The 19,623-nt window shown below is 41.7% G+C and overlaps 1 protein-coding gene across 4 annotated transcripts in view; it reads left to right on the forward strand.

Annotated features, from left to right (window-relative positions):
• Positions 1 to 19,623, forward strand: part of ITPR2 (inositol 1,4,5-trisphosphate receptor type 2) — a 518,259-nt gene that overhangs the window by 419,146 nt on the left and 79,490 nt on the right. For all 4 annotated transcript variants that reach the window (XM_073621752.1, XM_073621753.1, XM_073621755.1 and 1 more), the window contains 3 exons: positions 10,442 to 10,617; positions 15,292 to 15,456; positions 16,352 to 16,547. In XM_073621752.1, the coding sequence (XP_073477853.1) occupies positions 10,442 to 10,617; positions 15,292 to 15,456; positions 16,352 to 16,547 (537 nt within the window). The remainder of the gene's footprint in view (positions 1 to 10,441; positions 10,618 to 15,291; positions 15,457 to 16,351; positions 16,548 to 19,623) is intronic.

A 19,623-nucleotide genomic window follows, 5' to 3' on the forward strand; every position in this document is an offset into this window, starting at 1 on the left:
GGAGGCACGGAGACATGAGAACCTGCAGCATCTCAGGATCTATGTCACGGGATTTATTTATAGGGCTCATGCACACAGACGGCAAATGAAACCATCCATCTGTTCGACCCTAAATTAATGTGTTTTGGTAAAAGCAGACATGTATACTGCTGCGAAAAATGAAGTGTATGTAAAACCCCAGATCTATTTTTTTGTATGTTAGCGATTATATCTCACTGTACACAGTTTTCTCAAGCAAATAATATTTTGGGAATCTGTTGCAAAGTTTCTTGCCTAGAGATCCTGCCAGTAAAAGCACTTCCTGTGGCAGGCTGACAACCTTAAGTCTCTGCCTTGAAATTAGCAACAGTGTTGTGAGCCTGCTACGTGCGCACTACTTCATCTGGACGTTGGGCGCTTATCCGGTTTTTTCCTTGCCTATGTTCTATTTAAAAGAGGAGCTACAGTCTACTAATGAAAAATGCAATAAAAACATCCCCATTCTCCTTAAAAAAATGCTTTTTTAAATTTGGATATCGTCAATATTTTACATGCAGTGCTTATTTGTCAAATCTCCAGTTTGCTTGCCCCTGATAAAATGCTAGCGTGGCCATCTTAGGTGAGGACATCTGAATCTGGTACCAGTTCCATGTTGTAGTGTATTTGGTTTACCCAGCATGCACCTCCCCATCTTGTGCATGTGCATTAGTACCACGAGATTACAATATTAGGGTTCCGTAGAACTTCTAGGATAGATGATGCTGACATCCCAGGAGTTCTAGGGAATCGCCTAATGATGAAATCGCCTAGGTGGCCAGGACAGGAAGTACCTGCAAACTGCATATAAAAAAGGTATTTACAAATAAAAAAAAAAAATTGTCAATGTCCATTTCACACTGCACTGCCAAAGGCCATTATTATAAGAGGAAGTTCAAAAAAATAGGTGAAGCTAAGCTTGTGCTATGGCTGCTGCCCCAGGAGTGTCTCCTTTCTCTTGCAGCAGCCTATGGAGTTGCCCTTGCATGCAGGCACTAGTTGTGTCTCCCTACACTGTGTGCATCAATAGAAACCTACAGCCCCATAGTTCAGGATGACAAGGCACTCCCCTCCGCCTGATTTCTCCAAGCTAACAGATGGGCTCAAGACTGTTTCCTGCGAAGACTAGTTATTCAGGGAAGCAGCTCTGAAACAGCAGGAGCCAGAAGCATTGGAAGTTGTAAACTGCAAGTGCTGGGGTAAGAATTTTAATAAATAATTTACTGGGTATAAACAACATCTTATCATTCTATCACTTGTAGAACGGAGAACCATCCTTCATCAGTGGATCTACTCTACCCCTCACCATTTCATTGTTTATAACCAAATTATCCCATGATTTCCACATGGAATGGCTGGAGTCCTCTATATGTAAGGAATCATGGGTCAAAAAATGATTTAAGGTTTGGGAATTTTTCATTTAAACCTTGCCTGTAGATAACAATCGATAGTACAGTAGTACGTTCAACACACCCAGTGGTACCAAATCAAACTGCTGACCGGTGACCCCCCAAATGACCCTTACCCTGCACTTAAATTGATATTTATAACCTAATGACCAAGGCTTCACCCCCTTTTTCCTTGACTTGTTAATCATTAGACTGACCACCATCCATCCAGGTGCTTCTTTAAAAGGAGGTTCAGTCTGGGCAAAAACAATTAAAAATCAGCAACAAATACTGTAGCTACTGACTTTTAATAAATGGACACTTTCCTGTCCAGGGATCCAGCGCTGTCCTACCCCAGGACAGTTCTTCACTAGTCTCCGGGTTCCTAGCACGTAACTGTGGGCAGCCAGCTATGCAGCTTTCAGCATCACAGCCGGCTGCCCACTGCGCATGCGTGAGCTGCGCTTTGTGAATTGTCCCGCAGTCTTCTGGGACCTGTGACATGTCCCTGAAGACCGGGGCAAAGGGGAAAGAAGAACTAGGCTTAGACGATCCCAGTGGAAGTTGGAGTGGGTACCTGTCCAAACTAGGTACCTGCACCCCCCCACAAAAAAAAAAAAAAAATAAGATGCCAAATATAGAAGAGTAGGAGGAGAGGAGGACCTTTTGGGTGGAGTGTTGCTTTTAGTTTTACTACTGGACCAGCATTCCTAGTTTGTTCTCAAACTATACTTACTAATTGTACACTATTATTCTTATATCGTTTTGCTAGCCAAATGTTGCGGCCCCTCTATTTTTAACCGCATTCTCGTATAAAAAAATACATTTAAAAAAAATTTGTTTACTGAGGAATGTTTTGTGATTTGGTTTATGTACCAACACAAAGTGGTTCATAATTGTGAAGTTTGTTTTTGAAGGGTAGGGATCTTTCTGCACTTAATTGGTCACTGGTTATAGACAGAAGGTCAAATGGGCAGGATAGGAAAAGTTTCTTTCCAGAGTTTGATGCCCGACTGCCTTTCAAGCCACACTTGACAGTTGGACCTTCACGACACTTAGGTCCTAGACAGACCCTGACAGGATCTTTATTCAAACGGCAGCCCTGAAGAAGGGGGAGTCCTTGGTCCCCGAAATGCATTAGCTTTGTTCTGTATCCTGTACCCTTATTAAAGCAGTTTATTTCTCAACTATTGCATTTTGGGCGCTCCTTTATATTTACCTCATAATTGTGAAGTAGAAGGAAAATGATAAATGGTTTACAATTTTTTTTTTTTACAAATAAATATGTGAAAAGTGTGGCGTGCATTTGTATTCAGCCCCCCCCAATAGTCAATACTTTGTAGAACCACCTTTCGCTGAAATTACAGCTGCAAGTCTTTTTGGAAATGTCTCTACCAGCTTTGCACATCTAGAGAGTGAAATTTTTGCCAATTCTTCTTTGCAAAGTAGCTCAAGCTCTGTCAGATTGGATGGAGAACGTCTGTGAACAGCAATTTTCATGTCTTGCCACCGATTCTCAATTGGATTTAGGTCTGGACTTTGACTGGGCCATTCTAACAAATGAATATGCTTTGATGTAAACCATTCCATTGTAGCTCTGGCTGTATGTTTAGGGTCATTATCCTGCTGGAAGGTGAACCTCCGCCCCAGTCTCAGGTCTTTTGCAGACTCTAACGGGTTTTCTTCCAAGATTGCCCTGTATTTGGATGGTGTGTTCAGGGTGATGTGCAGTGTTAGTTTTCCGCCACACATAGCATTTTGCTTTTAGGCCAGAAAGCTCAATTTTGGTCTCATCTGAGCAGTGCACCTTCCACGTTTGCTGTGTCCTCCACATGGCTTCTCACAAACTGCAAAAGGGACTTCTTATGGCTTTCTTTCAACAGTGGCTTTCTTCTTGCCACTCTTCCATAAAGGTCAGATTTGTGGAGTGCACGACCAATAGTTGTCCTGTGGACAGATTCTCTCGCCTGAGCTGTGGATCTCTGCAGCTCCTCCAGAGTTACCATGGACCTTCTCGGATTAATGCTCTCCTTGCCCAGCCTGTCAGTTTAGGTGGACGGCCATGTATTGGTAGATTTGCAGTTGTGCCAACTCTTTCAATTTTCGGATGATGGATTGAACAGTGCTCCGTGAGATGTTCAAAGCTTGAGATTTTTTTTTATAACCTACTTTAAACTTCTCCAAAACTTTATCCCTGGCCTGTCTGGTGTGTTCCCTGGCCTTCATGATGCTGTTTGTTCAATAAGGTTCTCTAACAAACCTCAGAGGGCTTCACAGAACAGTTGTATTTATACTGAGATTAAATTACACACAGGTGGACTCTATTTACTAATTAGGTAACTTCTAAAGGCAATTGGTTCCACTAGATTTAAGTTAGGGGTATCAGAGTAAAAGGGGCTGAATACAAATGCACGCCACACTTTTCAGATATATATTTGTAAAAAAAATGAAAAAACATTTATCATGTTCCTTCCACTTAACAAATTATGTGCCACTTTGCGTTACTCTATCCCATAAAATTCCAATAAAACACATTTATATTTTTGGTTGTAACATGACAAAATGTGGAAAATTTCAAGGGGTATCAATACTTTTTCAAGGCACTGTACAATTAAAGAAGCATTTTTTTTTTCTTTTTTCGGTCAACAAAAGTTCATTTTCACTGTAATCTTGACCTGGCTCTCAGAGCAAGTCTTGTGCCCTATTGCATCAGCAGTAAGGGGATTCCTTGAAATTTGCTTTTCTTGAGAATGAGAACATCCTCTTCTCCTCCTCCGTCTCCGGCCATGCAGATCCAAGATTTGCAATTCTACTTCTCTGTCTCATTGAGATACTTCCTCCTTACTATACTTACTCTTCCCTCCAGTGACCTGTCCTTCCTCTGTTCACTGGTTCTGACAATAACAAATGATACATTGTGTGAACTTTGTTTAATGTAGGACTTTGGTGTCATAATTCTCCCACACTGCTGACTTTCACATCACGTCTACGTGCTGCTGAAGGACTCGGCTTCCTTCACCATCTAAGACATAGACATAGACGTCAGCGGACGGTCAGATGTGAAGGCATGCTTCAGCCGAAATTATTTCAGGTCCAGCTTCAGGCATAAATATTAATGAATGGTTTGAATGCAGACACTGGCTTGGGAAAGGGGGTGTAGCTTGTGGTCAACTTTTTCATATCTCTGTTTGAAGTTTCCTTTTCGATCTCTCAAATTGTAGTGTCTACAGGTAGCCAACACCGTTTTTATTTTAAATGTATTTTAAGCCCAAACTTTTTTTTTTTTTGTGTTGGATATTATAAGGAAGTATTGGAAGTCCTTTCAGGTTTGTATTCTGTTTCTGCTCTTATCGAGGAAATTGACCTGCTGACTAGATTCGCCAAAACAGAATGTGAAAGAAAATCCCAAACTTTAGGCCTCTTTCACACGGATGTACTTAAGTGTACAGACAAATGTCAACCACCCAACCTATTCCGACAACAACTGTCCGACGGAGTATACACACGATCGGAATTTCCGACAACAAGCTCACATCGAACATTTGTTGTTGGAAATTCCGACCATGTGTACGCGGCATAACAGTTCATGTTAAAACCAAGGGGTTTGGTTTGCACACATTTGCAAATACATGCTAAGCTGCAGAGGCCATGTTGTGGCACCCCAGTGTACTGCTGTCCTAACTCTATAATTCTGAAAGTCTCCTGTGTTGGAACATATATATATATATATATATATATATATATATATATATATATATATAATTCTGAAATATATATATATTAGAAAATCTATTAAAGCGTAACTCCACTTTTGTTGAGAAAAAAACATTCCCCCTGGGTGATCTATGTACATTACAAGGATTTTATCAAACTTTGTTGCAGATTCCTACCTTTTGTTATTCTGAAGAAATCCCTGTGTGTTTGTCTGTGTCCATGTGGGAAAGTGAGTCTAATGGGAGTGGTTTCATAATTATCAATCAACTGTGCACCTGCAGGACACTAATGAGGAAAGCTGCTGGGCCTGCATCCCTTTAGACGTGTTCCTATTGGGAGTATCTCACCAAAAATGAAATTTTTGTTCCAGGGGATGCCTGAAATCTTACTTGTATCTTGGTGTAGACTTCTAGGAAAATCAGTGAGCCAGTCACACAATTTTGTTTCTATGGAGCATTCTGTACACATTTTGTGTACAGAACACCTTCAGGTAGCCACATTGCATTTTCAGAAGATTACAGCTGCTGCAGATTGAAAAGGAAAGGTCATTTTTAATAATATTCAATCACAATATGATTTGTGTCGCAATTGTATACGCTATATTATTTTATCTTTATTTGCAATTTTTTTTCCCCACGAAAGTGGAGTTGCCCTTTAACCACTTGCCGACCAGCCACAGTATATATACTGCGGCAGGTCGGCTCTCCTGCGCAAACCGACGTACCCGTATGCCAGTCCGTGTATGTTAACCTGTGGGCCCAAAATTTGGGATTTTATTTTACTTTAATTTTCAATGATAATGGTAAATATGACAAATAGAAAGGGGGAAACTCCCTAACAGGGGCACAGACAGCAGTAAAAACTGACAAGCATTCTAATCCCTCAGCACTCGAAAACTAAAAAAAAAAGTCTTGTCTGTAGATATACTTTAAGCATACAGCTGTGCGAAGGGCCGTGTTTGCAGACAGTACCATTCATGTCTACTGGGACACAACGGCTGCACAGATACAGCTGCGGCTCCTAATTTGACATCTGTGCAGACTCACACTGTGTTCGGCGGCACACATGCACCTGCACCCATACTAATATTAAATATGAAGTTGTAGCTGTGTCCCTGCAGCCACTGCGTCCCAATAGACATGAATGGGACTGCATGCACACGGATGCGTGAAGCACCTGTACATCCAGTGTGGGTAAACACAGCCATTCACACAAATGTATGCTTAAGTATGCCCTTGTGAACAAGGCCTTGTCTTCCAGAGCCCTTAATAATTATAATAATCTCGTCTGTCTGCTGCAGGCAGGAGAGTAACTTACTCTTTCCAGTGATCACTTAGACTGTACACTGTAATTTTGTAGCAGTTACAAGTTGAAGCTGCAGCAGGCTGATCTGTGCCAGACATTTGTGAACACAGCCAAGAACTGCACAGATGCCAGGAATTGTATTATTGTGTCATTTCTGAGCTGGCATCTCAGTTCAGGAAGTATATGGGGACCGTGGATGATTCCTGGAAAAAAGATCACTCTGTCCTTCTGGGGATAAATACAGATAAGCATCATCAGAGCAGTTTTATTTGTTCCTGGTTCAAAGTTGCTCAGCTCTGCCATGCTAAGGAGGGGCTGGTGGAGCCACATTGTGGGGTGGATTTACTAAAGGCAAAACTACTGAACTTTGCAAGTGCGGTTGCTCCAGAGCTTAGTAAATGAGAGGAAGCTCTGCTGACTTCCATCATCCAATCATGTGCATGTGTGTTTTTTTTTTCCTTGCATGCTATTGGTGCAATGTGAAGCGCCATCTCATTTATTAAGCTCTGGAGCAGCTGCACTTGCAGATTGCACAGTCTATTTGCCTTTAGTAAATCCCCATTGATCTTATTTTTTTTCCCACATGTGTCTGATTTTTAAAGACACAGGGGGTTATTTATGAAAGGCAAATCCACTTTGCACTACAGTCGCTGTAAATCTGAGGGGTAGATCTGAAATGAGGGGAAGCTCTGCTGATTTTATCATCCAATCATGTCCAAGCTAAAATGCTGTTTTTTATTTTCCTTGCATGTCCCCCTCAGATCTCCAGCGACTCCACTTCCAAGTGCAATTTCAGTGCAATTTGGAGTGTACTTTGCACTTGTAGTTTGCACTTGTAGTGCAAAGTGGATTTGCCTTTAGTAAATAACCCCCACTGTGACCCATTTATGGTAAGAGATACAGTAAGAGAACAGAATAGTTATATTCTGATTGTCTGGTCAGCTAAACTTCTGACAGTCCTTAGCAGAGTTCTCCTTTAGTAAAAGTTTTACTCTTTCAAGCAAGTTTTACCTTTCTTACTTTAATGAAGAAGTTGAATGTAAAACATGGCTTTATAGGAAAACACAGTTTTAGGCCTGGAAATTGATCAGTCGCTTCCTATTAAGACTTCTGCAGGAAACGAGAGTGACAGGTCACAGGCGAAGATAGGACGTGTCATGTTGGCAGAGCATTTTATCGCGTTTAAACTGGGTTTCATTAAAAGTCTCTGTGGCATTGTGGATCTGTTAAGGGAAATGATTGTCACTTTAAATCCTAAATATAGTCACGGCTCCGACTTCTCCTTATAGAACTAAAGAAGCCGATAAAGGCGCAGTGACAAGTGACGCTGCGTACAGAGGTCCTGGGTCCCGTTTGCGTCTGAATTCCTATTGTTTTATCTCCCTGGTAATGATGTGATTAAAACTTGTCTGTCCCCGCTCGGGATTTCACTGTTTTATATCGTTAAGAATATAAATATATCTTGGATACACTTGGAACAACGTGTCTGCAGCTTGTCACAAAGCCAAAGTCTTAAAGTGGACCTGTAATGTTCACCTAAAGTATGTCTAAATCCACAAACAAAAATCCAATAGATTGCAGCTTACCAGTCCTGAGATGGCTTTCAGGCTAAGAACATTTTTTTTTTTTGCAAATGCAGAAAAATAACTGTTGGTGCATCCAAAAGTTCAGTGTCCCCCATTTTTTTTTTAAACAATATATTTATTAACGTTTTATTCAATTTTAAGTGGTTCAAAATGAAAAATGTATTATATTGCAGCTTACCAATCATTAGATGTGGTTGTATTCGTTTTCTTTTTCTAGGCCCTCTGTTTTCCCCTGGTGATCTGGCCAGTAACACACCACCTGTATTGTACAGACACCACTCTGGATGAAGGAGCACAGGGGGCAGATTTTTGACCGCACCATTGTCGGTCTCGAAGAACAAGAGTGTTATGCCGCAAACACACGAGTGGAATGTCCAACAGAAGCTTTTCATCGTATATTCCGATCGTGTGTAGGCCTCATCGGACTTTTTTTTTTTAGAAAATTCTGACGGACCTAGAAAGAGAACATGTTCTAAATATTTCCGATGGAACCAATTCCTATCGGGAAAACCGCTCGTCTGTATGCTGTTCTGACGGATCAAAAACAACACATGCTCTGAAGCAAGTACGAGACGGAAGCTATTGGCTACTGGCTTTCGAACTTCCTTTTTCTAGTCCCGTCGTACGTGCTGTACGTCACCACGTTGACGATCGGACTTTGGTTTGACCGTGTGTAGGCAAGACCGCTTGAATGGAATTCCGTCGGAGAAACCTTCGGAGTTTATTCCGACGGCCAGGGGCGGACTGATAACTCATGGGGCCCCCGGGCAATAGGAGATTATGGGGCCCCCAGGCAATCAGAGATTATGGGGCCACACAGTATACACACACACAGTATACAATCACACAGTATACACATACATGTACACACAGTATACACAGACAGATGTAAAAAAAACACAGATTTATACATACTGTCCCTGGTTTTACTGAGGCTGGCAACCCTGATGGGGCCCCCTAGTGGCTCAGGGCCCTCGGGCAGTGCCCGAGTCGCTCAATGGTCAGTCCGCCCCTGCCGACGGCAAAACCGGTCATGTGTACAGGGCATAAGAAATACTAGCAGATTTAAATAAACTAACAAACTGAACCTGAACTCCAGCTAATATTTTATAATCAGTTACAGCAAATAGTTTTTTCCTTCTGGGATAAAGGTTTTACTTAAATAAATAAAAGTTGATCATTTTAATCACCCCTGGCAGTATTAAATGGTCTTTCTCATCCCTGTAACTACAAGAGAGCTTTTTTGTTGAAAAACAGACTTACTGGCCAGATCACCAGATGCAAATAGAAGAAAGCAAGCCTAAAATAGAAACTAACACAGTCATCACATCTAAGAATTTGTAAGCTGCAATATAATAAATGTTTGCTTTTTGGTTTAATACTGCTTTAAAGTGATTGTAAAGGCTTTTTTCTTAAAATAACAAACATGTTATACTTACCCGCTCATTGTAAAACCACTTGATCCTCCCCTTCTGGGGTCTCCCGCCGCGCTCCTGGACCCTTCCTATGGGGGCACATGTGCGTGCTCGCTCCCAAGCCCCTCTCTGAGTGTCCATAAGACACACAGAGCAGGGCTCAACCCCGCCCCCGCTCCCTCGTCACTGGCTCTTATTGACAGCAGCAGGAGCCAATGGCTTTTGCTTTTGTATCTGAGCCAATAAGGAGTGAGAGACCAAGGAGAGCCTCGGCTCTCATGCACATTGCTGGATCGAGATCAGGCTCAGGTAAGTAATAGGGGGGCCATGGGGGAAACTGCATGCAGACTGTTTTTACCTTACTGCATAGAATGCAGTAAAGTAAAAAAAAAAACTCTGCCTTTACAATCACTTTGAAAGACTAACAAAAAAGGCATTTCATCAGTAAAACAGGTTCAATCTTTCAGGAAATAAAAGCAGGTCAGTACAGATGTGGAAAATTAACTCATACGCTACCAAAGCCACTAACAGTGGTGTGGTGTGTTGGGTTGTCCAATATCCTACCATATATACCATATGTGCTTATAACTGTGAACCATGCACTTGTAACTTGTCTCCAATTGATATGGATACACAACCAACAAAACCCCCCAAACATTTTATATATATATACATTTCTAGCAGTTATGAGTTATGGTGGTGTAGTGGTTAGCACTTCTGCCTAGCAGTACTAGGGTCACTGGTTTGCCTGTGTATGTATGAATTTGAGTTATGGAACTTAGATTGTAATCTCCTTGAAGGCAGGGACTGGTGTGAATGTACAATATGCAGTATATATGTAAAGAGCTGTATAAATTGATGGTGCTATATAAGTACCTGTAATAAATAAATAAATATATATATATATATATATATATATATATATATATATATATATAGTGACAACTACCTAAAAAAGAGGATGTTTGTAGTGAAGTTTTTGTGATAATTGAATATTTTCCTCTCTCATTCCATGCAGGTACTCTTCCCCCGTGGATCTCCGTCTTGCTTTGGATAGCAGTTGGCACCTGCACAGCCATGTTGTTCTTCTTTCTCAAACCGTTCGGGATTCGTCCGTTCCTGGTGTCGGTGATGCTGCGTTCCATCTATACCTTGGGGCTAGGCCCAACTCTCATACTACTCGGGGCTGCCAATGTAAGTACGCCTTTGATCCAGCAGCATAGGTACATATAGAAACCGCTGTGCACTGTTTTCAGGTTCTGGTCGTCTCCTGACAGTGATTCACAACAATAAGAACAGACGGCAGCCAGCCAAACAGCCAGGGGCCTGTGTATTCACACACTTTCATCTGCTGCAGGGGATTTCTTTCAATTCTTATAATGCAGAATATCTGAAGTTTTCAATACCTGCAGGACTTATAACTACTTCATGGGTTTGCTGCTGCTTCGCAAATCATCAAGAAAAAAAGAAAAATGAAAATCCTCCCAAAACTGATAACGGGATAAGTACTATATGCTTTATGCAGTTTCTTCTCAGTGTGTTTCCAAGTAGTATTTACAGTTCCATTTCTAGCAATTGCTTGATATGTATCCTGCCATCTCTGCTGCTCACCGTTATACAGTGCATGGGAGAAGAAGGGGAAAGGCTTTATTTTTGTACTAAGAGCCCTGTCAGTGGCTGCTGCAATCTGTTGATTTAAAGTATATCTGAACCCAAGAACAAAAATATCATTCATGTGCTACAAATGCCTTTGCAAGGCCAGTTAATACCATATAATATTTGCAGTGCTGTACATAGCCTGTGCAGGGTGCAGAGCTGTAGAAGAGGCCCAGCAACTCCACCCATTACAGACTGCCTGCAGAAAACTACAGGAGGGGGCGGAGACAAGACCAGTCACCCTGCACAGGGAAAGGGAGCAACAGCGACCAGTCTTTAGTAAAGGAGCCAAAGTTTCACACTGAATTACATTATGATTCAAGTAAGAATACACACGCATTTGGACAATATTTGCTTGTTCTGGAGCTCAGCTTTAAATGCTGTAGCTGCATTTGTTTTCTTTTTTCAGGTTTTTCTTCCTTTATTTCTGCTGTATGATCCTGCCAGTAACATGCTTCCTGCCCTAGGGTGACAACGCTTGCTCGCTGTACTGTATCCATGGAAAAGCAGCAGTGTTGTCACCCTAGGACAGAACTACAGAACACCTTCCCTGCCCCTCATATCCATAACACGGGGGGGGGGGGGGGGGTAAGTGCAGCACAGGCAGAGAGCCTGTTATCAGCTCACAGGATTTCTGGCGGGATCGCCGAATATTTTTCTGCATTTATTGAACAGATCGAATAAAATACTTTCAAGGGTTTTTTATCAGACCAAAAGGGGGCAAATAACATAAATTCATTGTTAGGCTTTACATTTAAATTATAGTTTTTCGGACCATGTCCCATACAGAAGTATAGGATTCTAGTTTTCTGCTCATGCAGTCAGTTACAGTGCTGGTCTCACAATAGTGATCAGGCAGCACTCTCATTGCATGCTGATCATGTAATCACTATGACAGCCAATCGTACTGAAGACATTGGTTAGTTTACAAATCAAACTCGCCAGCTCAACACCGAGAAAGGCACTTTGACAGGTACAGTGAGCAGCTGTCAATGTCTAAAATACAGACCTTAAAACTATATACAAAACCTATCTGCTGTTAATTATAAATTGTATTTTGTAAAAACATTTCTGTACATTGGAAAAAAAAAAAAAAGGTTGCGGCTTCAGATATATTTTAACGCAAACTCGCTACGGTCCTGGGCAGTTGAAACTGAGCATAGGTAAAGATGCAGAGGCTATTGTTATTTATTTCATCATGCCAAAATGATTACCAGACCATGAGATATAGGCAGCTAAATTAATATGGAAATATTGACTTTTCCTCAAACTCAAGCTTGGGCCAGTCGTGTCTTTCAGGGCTCTATATCAGTTCTTGAAAATAGAGGGTGGCCTCATTGATCAATAGCAAGGCTCAGGGCTGGAAGGGTGCGGGGTCAAGGTCAGTCTTTTATGGGAAAGCTTCATTTAACTTCAGCTGCCTTCCTGTTTTGAGATACAGTTTTCAATAATGGTGACCTGTGACTGCATTTTTTTTCTACAGCATAACATAGTAAAGCCTTCTTATAATAGAGTATTCATATGTCTTATTCCATCAAATATTCAAAAATATGGGGGTTGGTTCTCATTTCAGGACAGTGGGCCATGCAAATCATTGCTCTGTGCCTCATCAGCCAGATGCACATCCAGAACCACTGGTGTATAGTGCAAATATAGACCAATATTATAGAGCCATTTATTCCAAACTGCATACAACTGTTTCAGGCTTCTTATCCATCATTAGTGCAGTGCATGGAAACCATGGTTTCTTTGGAGTAAGACTTGGGACCAAACCAGCCAATCCCTCTTATTTTTGGGATATGTAATGAAAGGAGGTATCTGAAAACCCGAAGAAGGTTTTGTTGATTTTGAAGGAGGGCTTTTTGATTACTGTAGTCCAGTGTTGCCAACCATCAGTATTTTTACTGGCAGCCAGTAAAAAACAGGCAATTTCCTCCTGCCAGTAAATGCCAGTAAAAAGAAAAGGTTGCCAGTAAAAAATATGGCTGTGACGCTCGGCCCAGAGCCAGCCGAGACCATACGAGTGCCTGCTACAGTGTGTTCGGGTGGCTCTGGTGGAGGCGGTGCCTGAGTATGTCCTGTGATGTCATGGTGCAAGGGAGCCAAGCAGAGCGGCCAGAGCCTTCTGTGTGGGTCTGCGGGATGGGAGCAAGGCAGGCTGGGAGCGGGACCATCAGTGCTGTTTGGACTGGAGGGACGACCTGGCTTAGAGAGAGACTGTCACTGTGACTCAGGAGGGGACGTGTCGTGTCAGTAATCTGTACTGCTGCACACTGCTGTCAGTATCACCATGAGAGTCAATTTCATGTGTGTGCCGCCCATTCTAATTTCTTGCCCTCCTGAGTCCTGTCCCTGAGCTACTTACTTACTATAGCGAAAATAAAATAAGAAATATGTTTTTTGCCTTATTATCTACCTTAAATCACATTGCTAATTACATATTGTACTTGTTTGTATCCTAAATAGTGAAATTTGTACTTAAAACTGTAATTTAGTCACTTTTGGAAATGCCAGTAAAAACGTGGCTGTGCCAGTAAATTTTGGGTGTCATGTCAGTAAATTTCAATCTGTTAGGTTGGCAACACTGCTGTAGTCCCTTCTCACCATAACCTGTATGGTTATACTGTCCTTTTTTGTTTATGGCATGCTGAGCTTGAATTTCCTTGCTTGCCTTGCCCCCCCCCCCTTTTTTTATTTGCTTTATCTGTCTCTCTCTCTTCCCTCTCTCTTTTTCCCATCCTCTGTTTTTTAGTATTACCTATGTCCTCTTTTAATTCCAAAGTGCTTTCTTTTTGTTCCACTAAAACAGAACTGTACTTACCTTCAGTCCAGCGATGCGCCGTCCCTTTTCTCCTACCAGCCGCTAATATCTTGGGGCGGCCAGCTTCTGGGTCTCGATTGCAGGCCGCTATCATTGGCTGGACCGAGATGACATCACTCCCACACATGTGCGGGAGTTCTGTCAGCTTCAGCATTGCTGAATTTGTGTAGCGAACTGCGTGTGCGTAGCTCACTGTACAGGGGCGGACAGGCAGATGTGTGGATTTAATGCAGAAGAGACAAAGCTTAAAATATGTATAGCATTTGTTGAAATCTCCAGAGACATTGAGGATTCTTTTTTTCAAAAGAGCACATAACTGCCGAATGTAGACAAAAACTCACCCAAGCTCTACCGCATGTTTATAGGATGATGAGCTAAATAATGGTGCTCAGGCCATTGTGTCCTATACATCAAAATTGCAAAAAGAATGCTGGCAACTCGATTGCTTCTTCTTGAATCTTTATTGAGCACAAACAGCAGTGCGACATCAAAACGCTAACATGTTTCAGCAAAAGCCTTCCTCATAGCAGCCTAACCTCATAGCATAACTGCCGAATCCCTTTTAACAGATAGAATTTAAAGGTCTGATTTCCTTCTCAGTGTTTACTTCCCTGTCCTACTTATTCCCAACTCGCAAATGAAGAGAGACTTGTCACTACTCATACCTGGACAAAACTTTTTTTGGATTTTCTTAATAAGAGAGTTTTCCCCATGTTCAAAATTATTTTGGACCCAACAAAAAAAAAGCTGTCATACCAACTTTATCAAGTAAGCCAAACTTTCTGTGCTGTAACTGTGTAATGTATCTTTCTGTGTCTTAGCCATGATTTTATTTCTAGGCAGATTCAGCAAATTCCACGGCTCTTCGGCTCACAGAAAGCAAGCTGTGGTTTGATATTAACTCTCAACCTCATGCTGTCTCACTTTGCTCTGTTCCATGATTACTTATCGAGTAAATGTCACCTACAAACACTTTCGATACAGCTTCAGTAAACAAAACATGCATTTTTCACTGCGTTGTCCAGAACTTTAAAGCCCGGCGACACAGTCGTATTGGGGCTTTAGGGAGTGAATAAGACAGATTGGTGCCTTTTGTTGAGCGGTAGAGAATTTGTGCCCTACCTGGATATTAAACTGTCACACAGGATTTGTGATAGAATTATTACATTTTTATTTTAGCTAAATGGATTCTAACCGGCTGCTCTCTCAATCCATCAAATCACCATTATTTGTGCCTCGGCAGCGTGACGGGCTAGCGATAAACATGCTGGAAACAGCCATTATTTCTGTGCGATGATCTGTTCCGAGGTGCATAAAGCCAATTGTTGTTTTTATCAAATGTTTTAGGTGGCTAATGCAGGCTGGTAATTGTCCCTGTTTCTTTGCGACAGTTATGCAATAAAGTGGTCTTCCTGGTGAGTTTCGTGGGAAACCGTGGCACCTTCACCCGAGGTTACCGAGCTGTCATAATGGACATGGCGTTTTTGTATCACGTGGTCTATGTAATCGTGTGCATGCTGGGCCTTTTCGTGCATGAGTTCTTCTACAGCTTCCTGGTATGTATGTTATGTGGGATATATGAATTCAGAGCTACAGTTACACTCTTGATCAAGTGTAAAGATTTTATGTTTAAAGTTTTGCTAAAAGTTATACTTTGTATGGCCAAGTTTGTTTACCCCTGACCATTACACCTACAGTATGTGGTAAAATGTGTGTAGTACACCCCTCCATGTTCTTGAGTTCAGGTGTTTTTGGTCACTTGGGTACTGTTGGCAGCATACAAAGACATTTTAGACAACTTAGCAACAGTTATTAGAAGTTCTGTTTCCGATTCAGCATGGTATGGTCGTTTGGGTACTGTTGGCAGCATACAAAGACATTTTAGACAACTTAGCAACAGTTATTAGAAGTTCTGTTTCCGAGTCAGCATGGTATGTGCCCCTGTGTACAAAGCCATCTCTATAAATATGTGGTTTGATGGGCTTGGTGCTGAGGAACTCGAGTGGACCTCAGCTCTACTGAACATCTTTGGGATGGCCGGAACGCCGATTGTGTGCCAGGTCTTACCCATCTCTAATCCAACATCAGTGCCTGTCCTCAGAAATGTGTTTTGGCTAAATGGGCAAAAATTTCCACAGACACACTCCAGAATTTTGAGAAAACCCTTCCCAGAGGAGTGGATGCTGTTATAGCCTTAAAGAGGGGGCAAATTCATTATACTGCCCATAGTTTTAGAAAAGGATGTTTCAGCAAGCTCATATAGATGCGATGATCAGGTATCAGCAAACTTTTGGCCATATAGTGTAATTTAGTTGGGGCCTGGTAGGCTGAGTCAGCCCTTGGCTTCTTACATGTGTTGGGAGACATGTCTATTTAGACATATCAGTTATTCCCCATGCAGGCTGTTTTATTTTTCCAGAAGTAATATAATAAATATTGACTTTTCTACAGTTGTTTGACCTTGTCTACCGAGAAGAAACCTTGTTGAACGTCATCAAAAGTGTCACCAGAAATGGTCGTTCCATCATCCTAACCGCAGTATTGGCGCTCATTCTTGTCTACCTCTTCTCAATTATTGGGTTCCTCTTTCTTAAAGATGACTTTATCATGGATGTAGACCGACTGAAGGACAGGACACCAGATCTCGGTATGAAGACATGACTGTATATCACTTACTAATATAGATATGGTTAGGTGACAAGTTTAAAAACGTATTAAGTCTTTGACTTATTATATTTTTATATATATTTTTTATAAGTAATTTATGAAATCACAGTATAATTAAAGATACATTTTTTATCTATTACTTACTGAGACAGTAGAACCATACAGATTAAGCCACGGACACACAGACCGAATATCGGCCAGTTCAACTGAAACCAGTTAGCATTTGGCCTGTGTGTGACCATCAGGCTTCTTTCGATTGGGCATGCAGGAAAACCAGCATCCGATCGACATCCGATCAGTGCTGGCAGCCAATAGCTGACCGGTGTGTTCTGGGGGTGGGGGCGCCGCCAGATCACACCAGTCAGAACACAATAGCTGAGCGGGGGGATCGCTGTTCTAACATTGGATAGTTAGTACAGAGGGTCATCCCAAGCTCCTCAGTTTTTTCTCGTTCAGCCCACTTGGTTAAACAAGAAAAAACTGATAGTGTATATTATGGTAAGAAGGGACCAAATAACTGAAAAAGTGTTCCAATTGAACCTGTGCGTAGCACAGTGAAGCCTTTTGTAAAAAAAAAAAAAAAAAAAAAAAGTTCCATCACATATCCAAAAAATAAGAGTAGTATTCTTTATTTCAGGCCAGTGGGCAAAGCCATGCAAATCATTCCTAAAGGCTTCATCAGCCATATGCACATCGAGAACTGCTGGTGTATGGTGCAAATACAGTCTAATATTATAGAGCCATTTATTGTTAACACATTTATCTGTTTCAGGCTTTTTGGCTATCCTCAGTCCAGTGTATGAAAACTAGGGGTTTCTATGGGATAGGACTTAGGACCCACTGGGGTTGATTTGCTAAAACTAGAGAGTGCAAAATCTGGTGCAGCTCTGCATAGAAACCAATCAGCTTCCGGGTTTTATTGCCAAAGGTTAATTGAACAAGATGGAGTTAGAAGCTGATTGGCTACCATGCGGTGCTACACCCGATTCTGCACTCTCCAGTTTTAGTAAATCAACCCCAATGAATAGGTATAAATATATCCTCTTCTTATTTCTAGTTAGTTCTTCTTGTAATTCCCGGACCTTTCCTTTTAATTTACCACAATGTTTTTCCTCATATAGTGTCCCTTCCATTAAGTCCAGGCTTTTATATTACCCACAGACCACCGAGTCTTTATTAAATCCTTCAACTCATGGTAACAGGGCTGATATGATGATCTCTAGAATAGAAAGTGTTGGAGATGTGGCACACTACAATCTGTGGCAGTGAAAGTAGGTGCTCTTCAATACATAACAGTAAGCAGGTTTTCAGACAGGTACTCTTTTTATTTAAAGCCATAGGCTTGCTCTAGCTATCCAGCAGTGAGCGATTAGTAGACAGGTGCTCTTCATTATCTAGCAGTGAGGGGTTAGTTGGCAGTTACTCTTCATCGTCTAGCATTGAACAGGTTAACCTCAGGCTTGGGTCAGTCTGTTCTGCAGTACACGAGTCTTGTGAGAAGTTCTTTAATCCCAGAACTCCCCTGAGGACTCCCCCAGCCAGCACGGCCGCTCCAGTAACAGCAGTCTGAGAGCTAATTTTACAAGATGCCGCGGGTAGCTTGGAGGGGGCAGACAGAGACCCTTGTGTAGTCCATCCGCCAGCGTGCTCCTACACCATCTATTACAGAGGCGCTACAAGCGCGGGCTCGTCTGACAGCAGGACATCCAGCCATTACTTGTTAATAGCCTAATGACAAGCGATTATAGAGAACTAAAAGTACTTTATCAAGAATTTTACTCTCTCCATCTAATCCAGATTTATATCTGACCCCAAGACTTGAATGTAGAACTTCACCATTCAGGCTTTGCTGAATATTCATACAGAATCTTCCCATTAACCAGTGCAAAGAGTAATGGTGATATGCCAGACTTTAAATACATTTACATTTCCCCACATTCCCCCCCTTTAAAAGCAATGAAAGTACAGAAAAATGCCTCTGCACTAATCCAATGAGCTCCTAACTTCCTGTTTGAGCTGACAGCCCAGTGCCTCTGCTGCACTGATATCCCAAGCAGTGTTGTCAGTGCTGCTTCCCCTGCTAGACTACAGAACACCTCCCCTATACTGTTCTCCATAACATAAGGGGGAGGTGTTCTGTTTTCCAAATGGAAGAACTTAGACAGGACTGACAACACTGCTTGGGATTTCAATGTAGCAAAGTTGTCAGCTCACTGCAGGATGCTTCAAGGTCCTTGGATTTCTGGTGGTTCAACAGGCATTTTCCACACCTGCAGCATTTTAAAGGGATCAAACATGGGAACATTTGCATGCAGTGTAGAAGTTTAGAGACGTACTGAATATGATTTTTTTTATTTTGTCCAGACATCCACTTTAAAGCGGATCTTCAGCCTATGTACTTAAAAAAAAAAATCAGCAGCTACACATACTGTAGCTGCTGACTTTTAATAAAAGGACACTTACCTGTCCAGGGATCCAGCGTTGTTTTCAGCCAGGTTGGTTCTTTACTATTGGACAAAAAAAGATCCCCTACGCTTGGTAGAAGTGCACTGGCAAAAATCAATCAGACATCTTCGGCTCATCCAATCTTTGCACTGGCTTTGCTGCCCTCTCCAGGTCGGGGAAACCCAGAATAAATACTGCAAAAACAAGGAACAGAGGGAACATCAACCTAGCACATTACCTTTGTGATGGCTTTATTAGTATTAAAAGAACAGATGTATGCTTACAAAAAACGCCAGCAATAAGGCACATAACGTCTAGAATGTACTTGAAATGGCCTGATCATCTAGACAAGTCACAAGTGCGAGACGACCTTTCAAAAAGCTGACACGTTTTGAGGGAAGCACTCTCACACATTTCAAGGGGCTCTGAGGAAGAGGGATCTCCCCTCCAAACGCATCAGCTTTTTGGAAGGTCTTCTTGTGCTTGGGACTTGTCTAGATGGCCAGGCCGTTTCATGTACATTGTAGACTTTGATGTGCTTTATTGCTGATGTTTTTTTGAGTATACATCCATTCTTTTAACACGAATAAAGCTATAACAAAGGTAATGCG

This window comes from Aquarana catesbeiana, linkage group LG03 (assembly GCF_042186555.1).
Source record: "Aquarana catesbeiana isolate 2022-GZ linkage group LG03, ASM4218655v1, whole genome shotgun sequence".
Taxonomy (NCBI): Eukaryota; Metazoa; Chordata; class Amphibia; order Anura; family Ranidae; genus Aquarana; species Aquarana catesbeiana.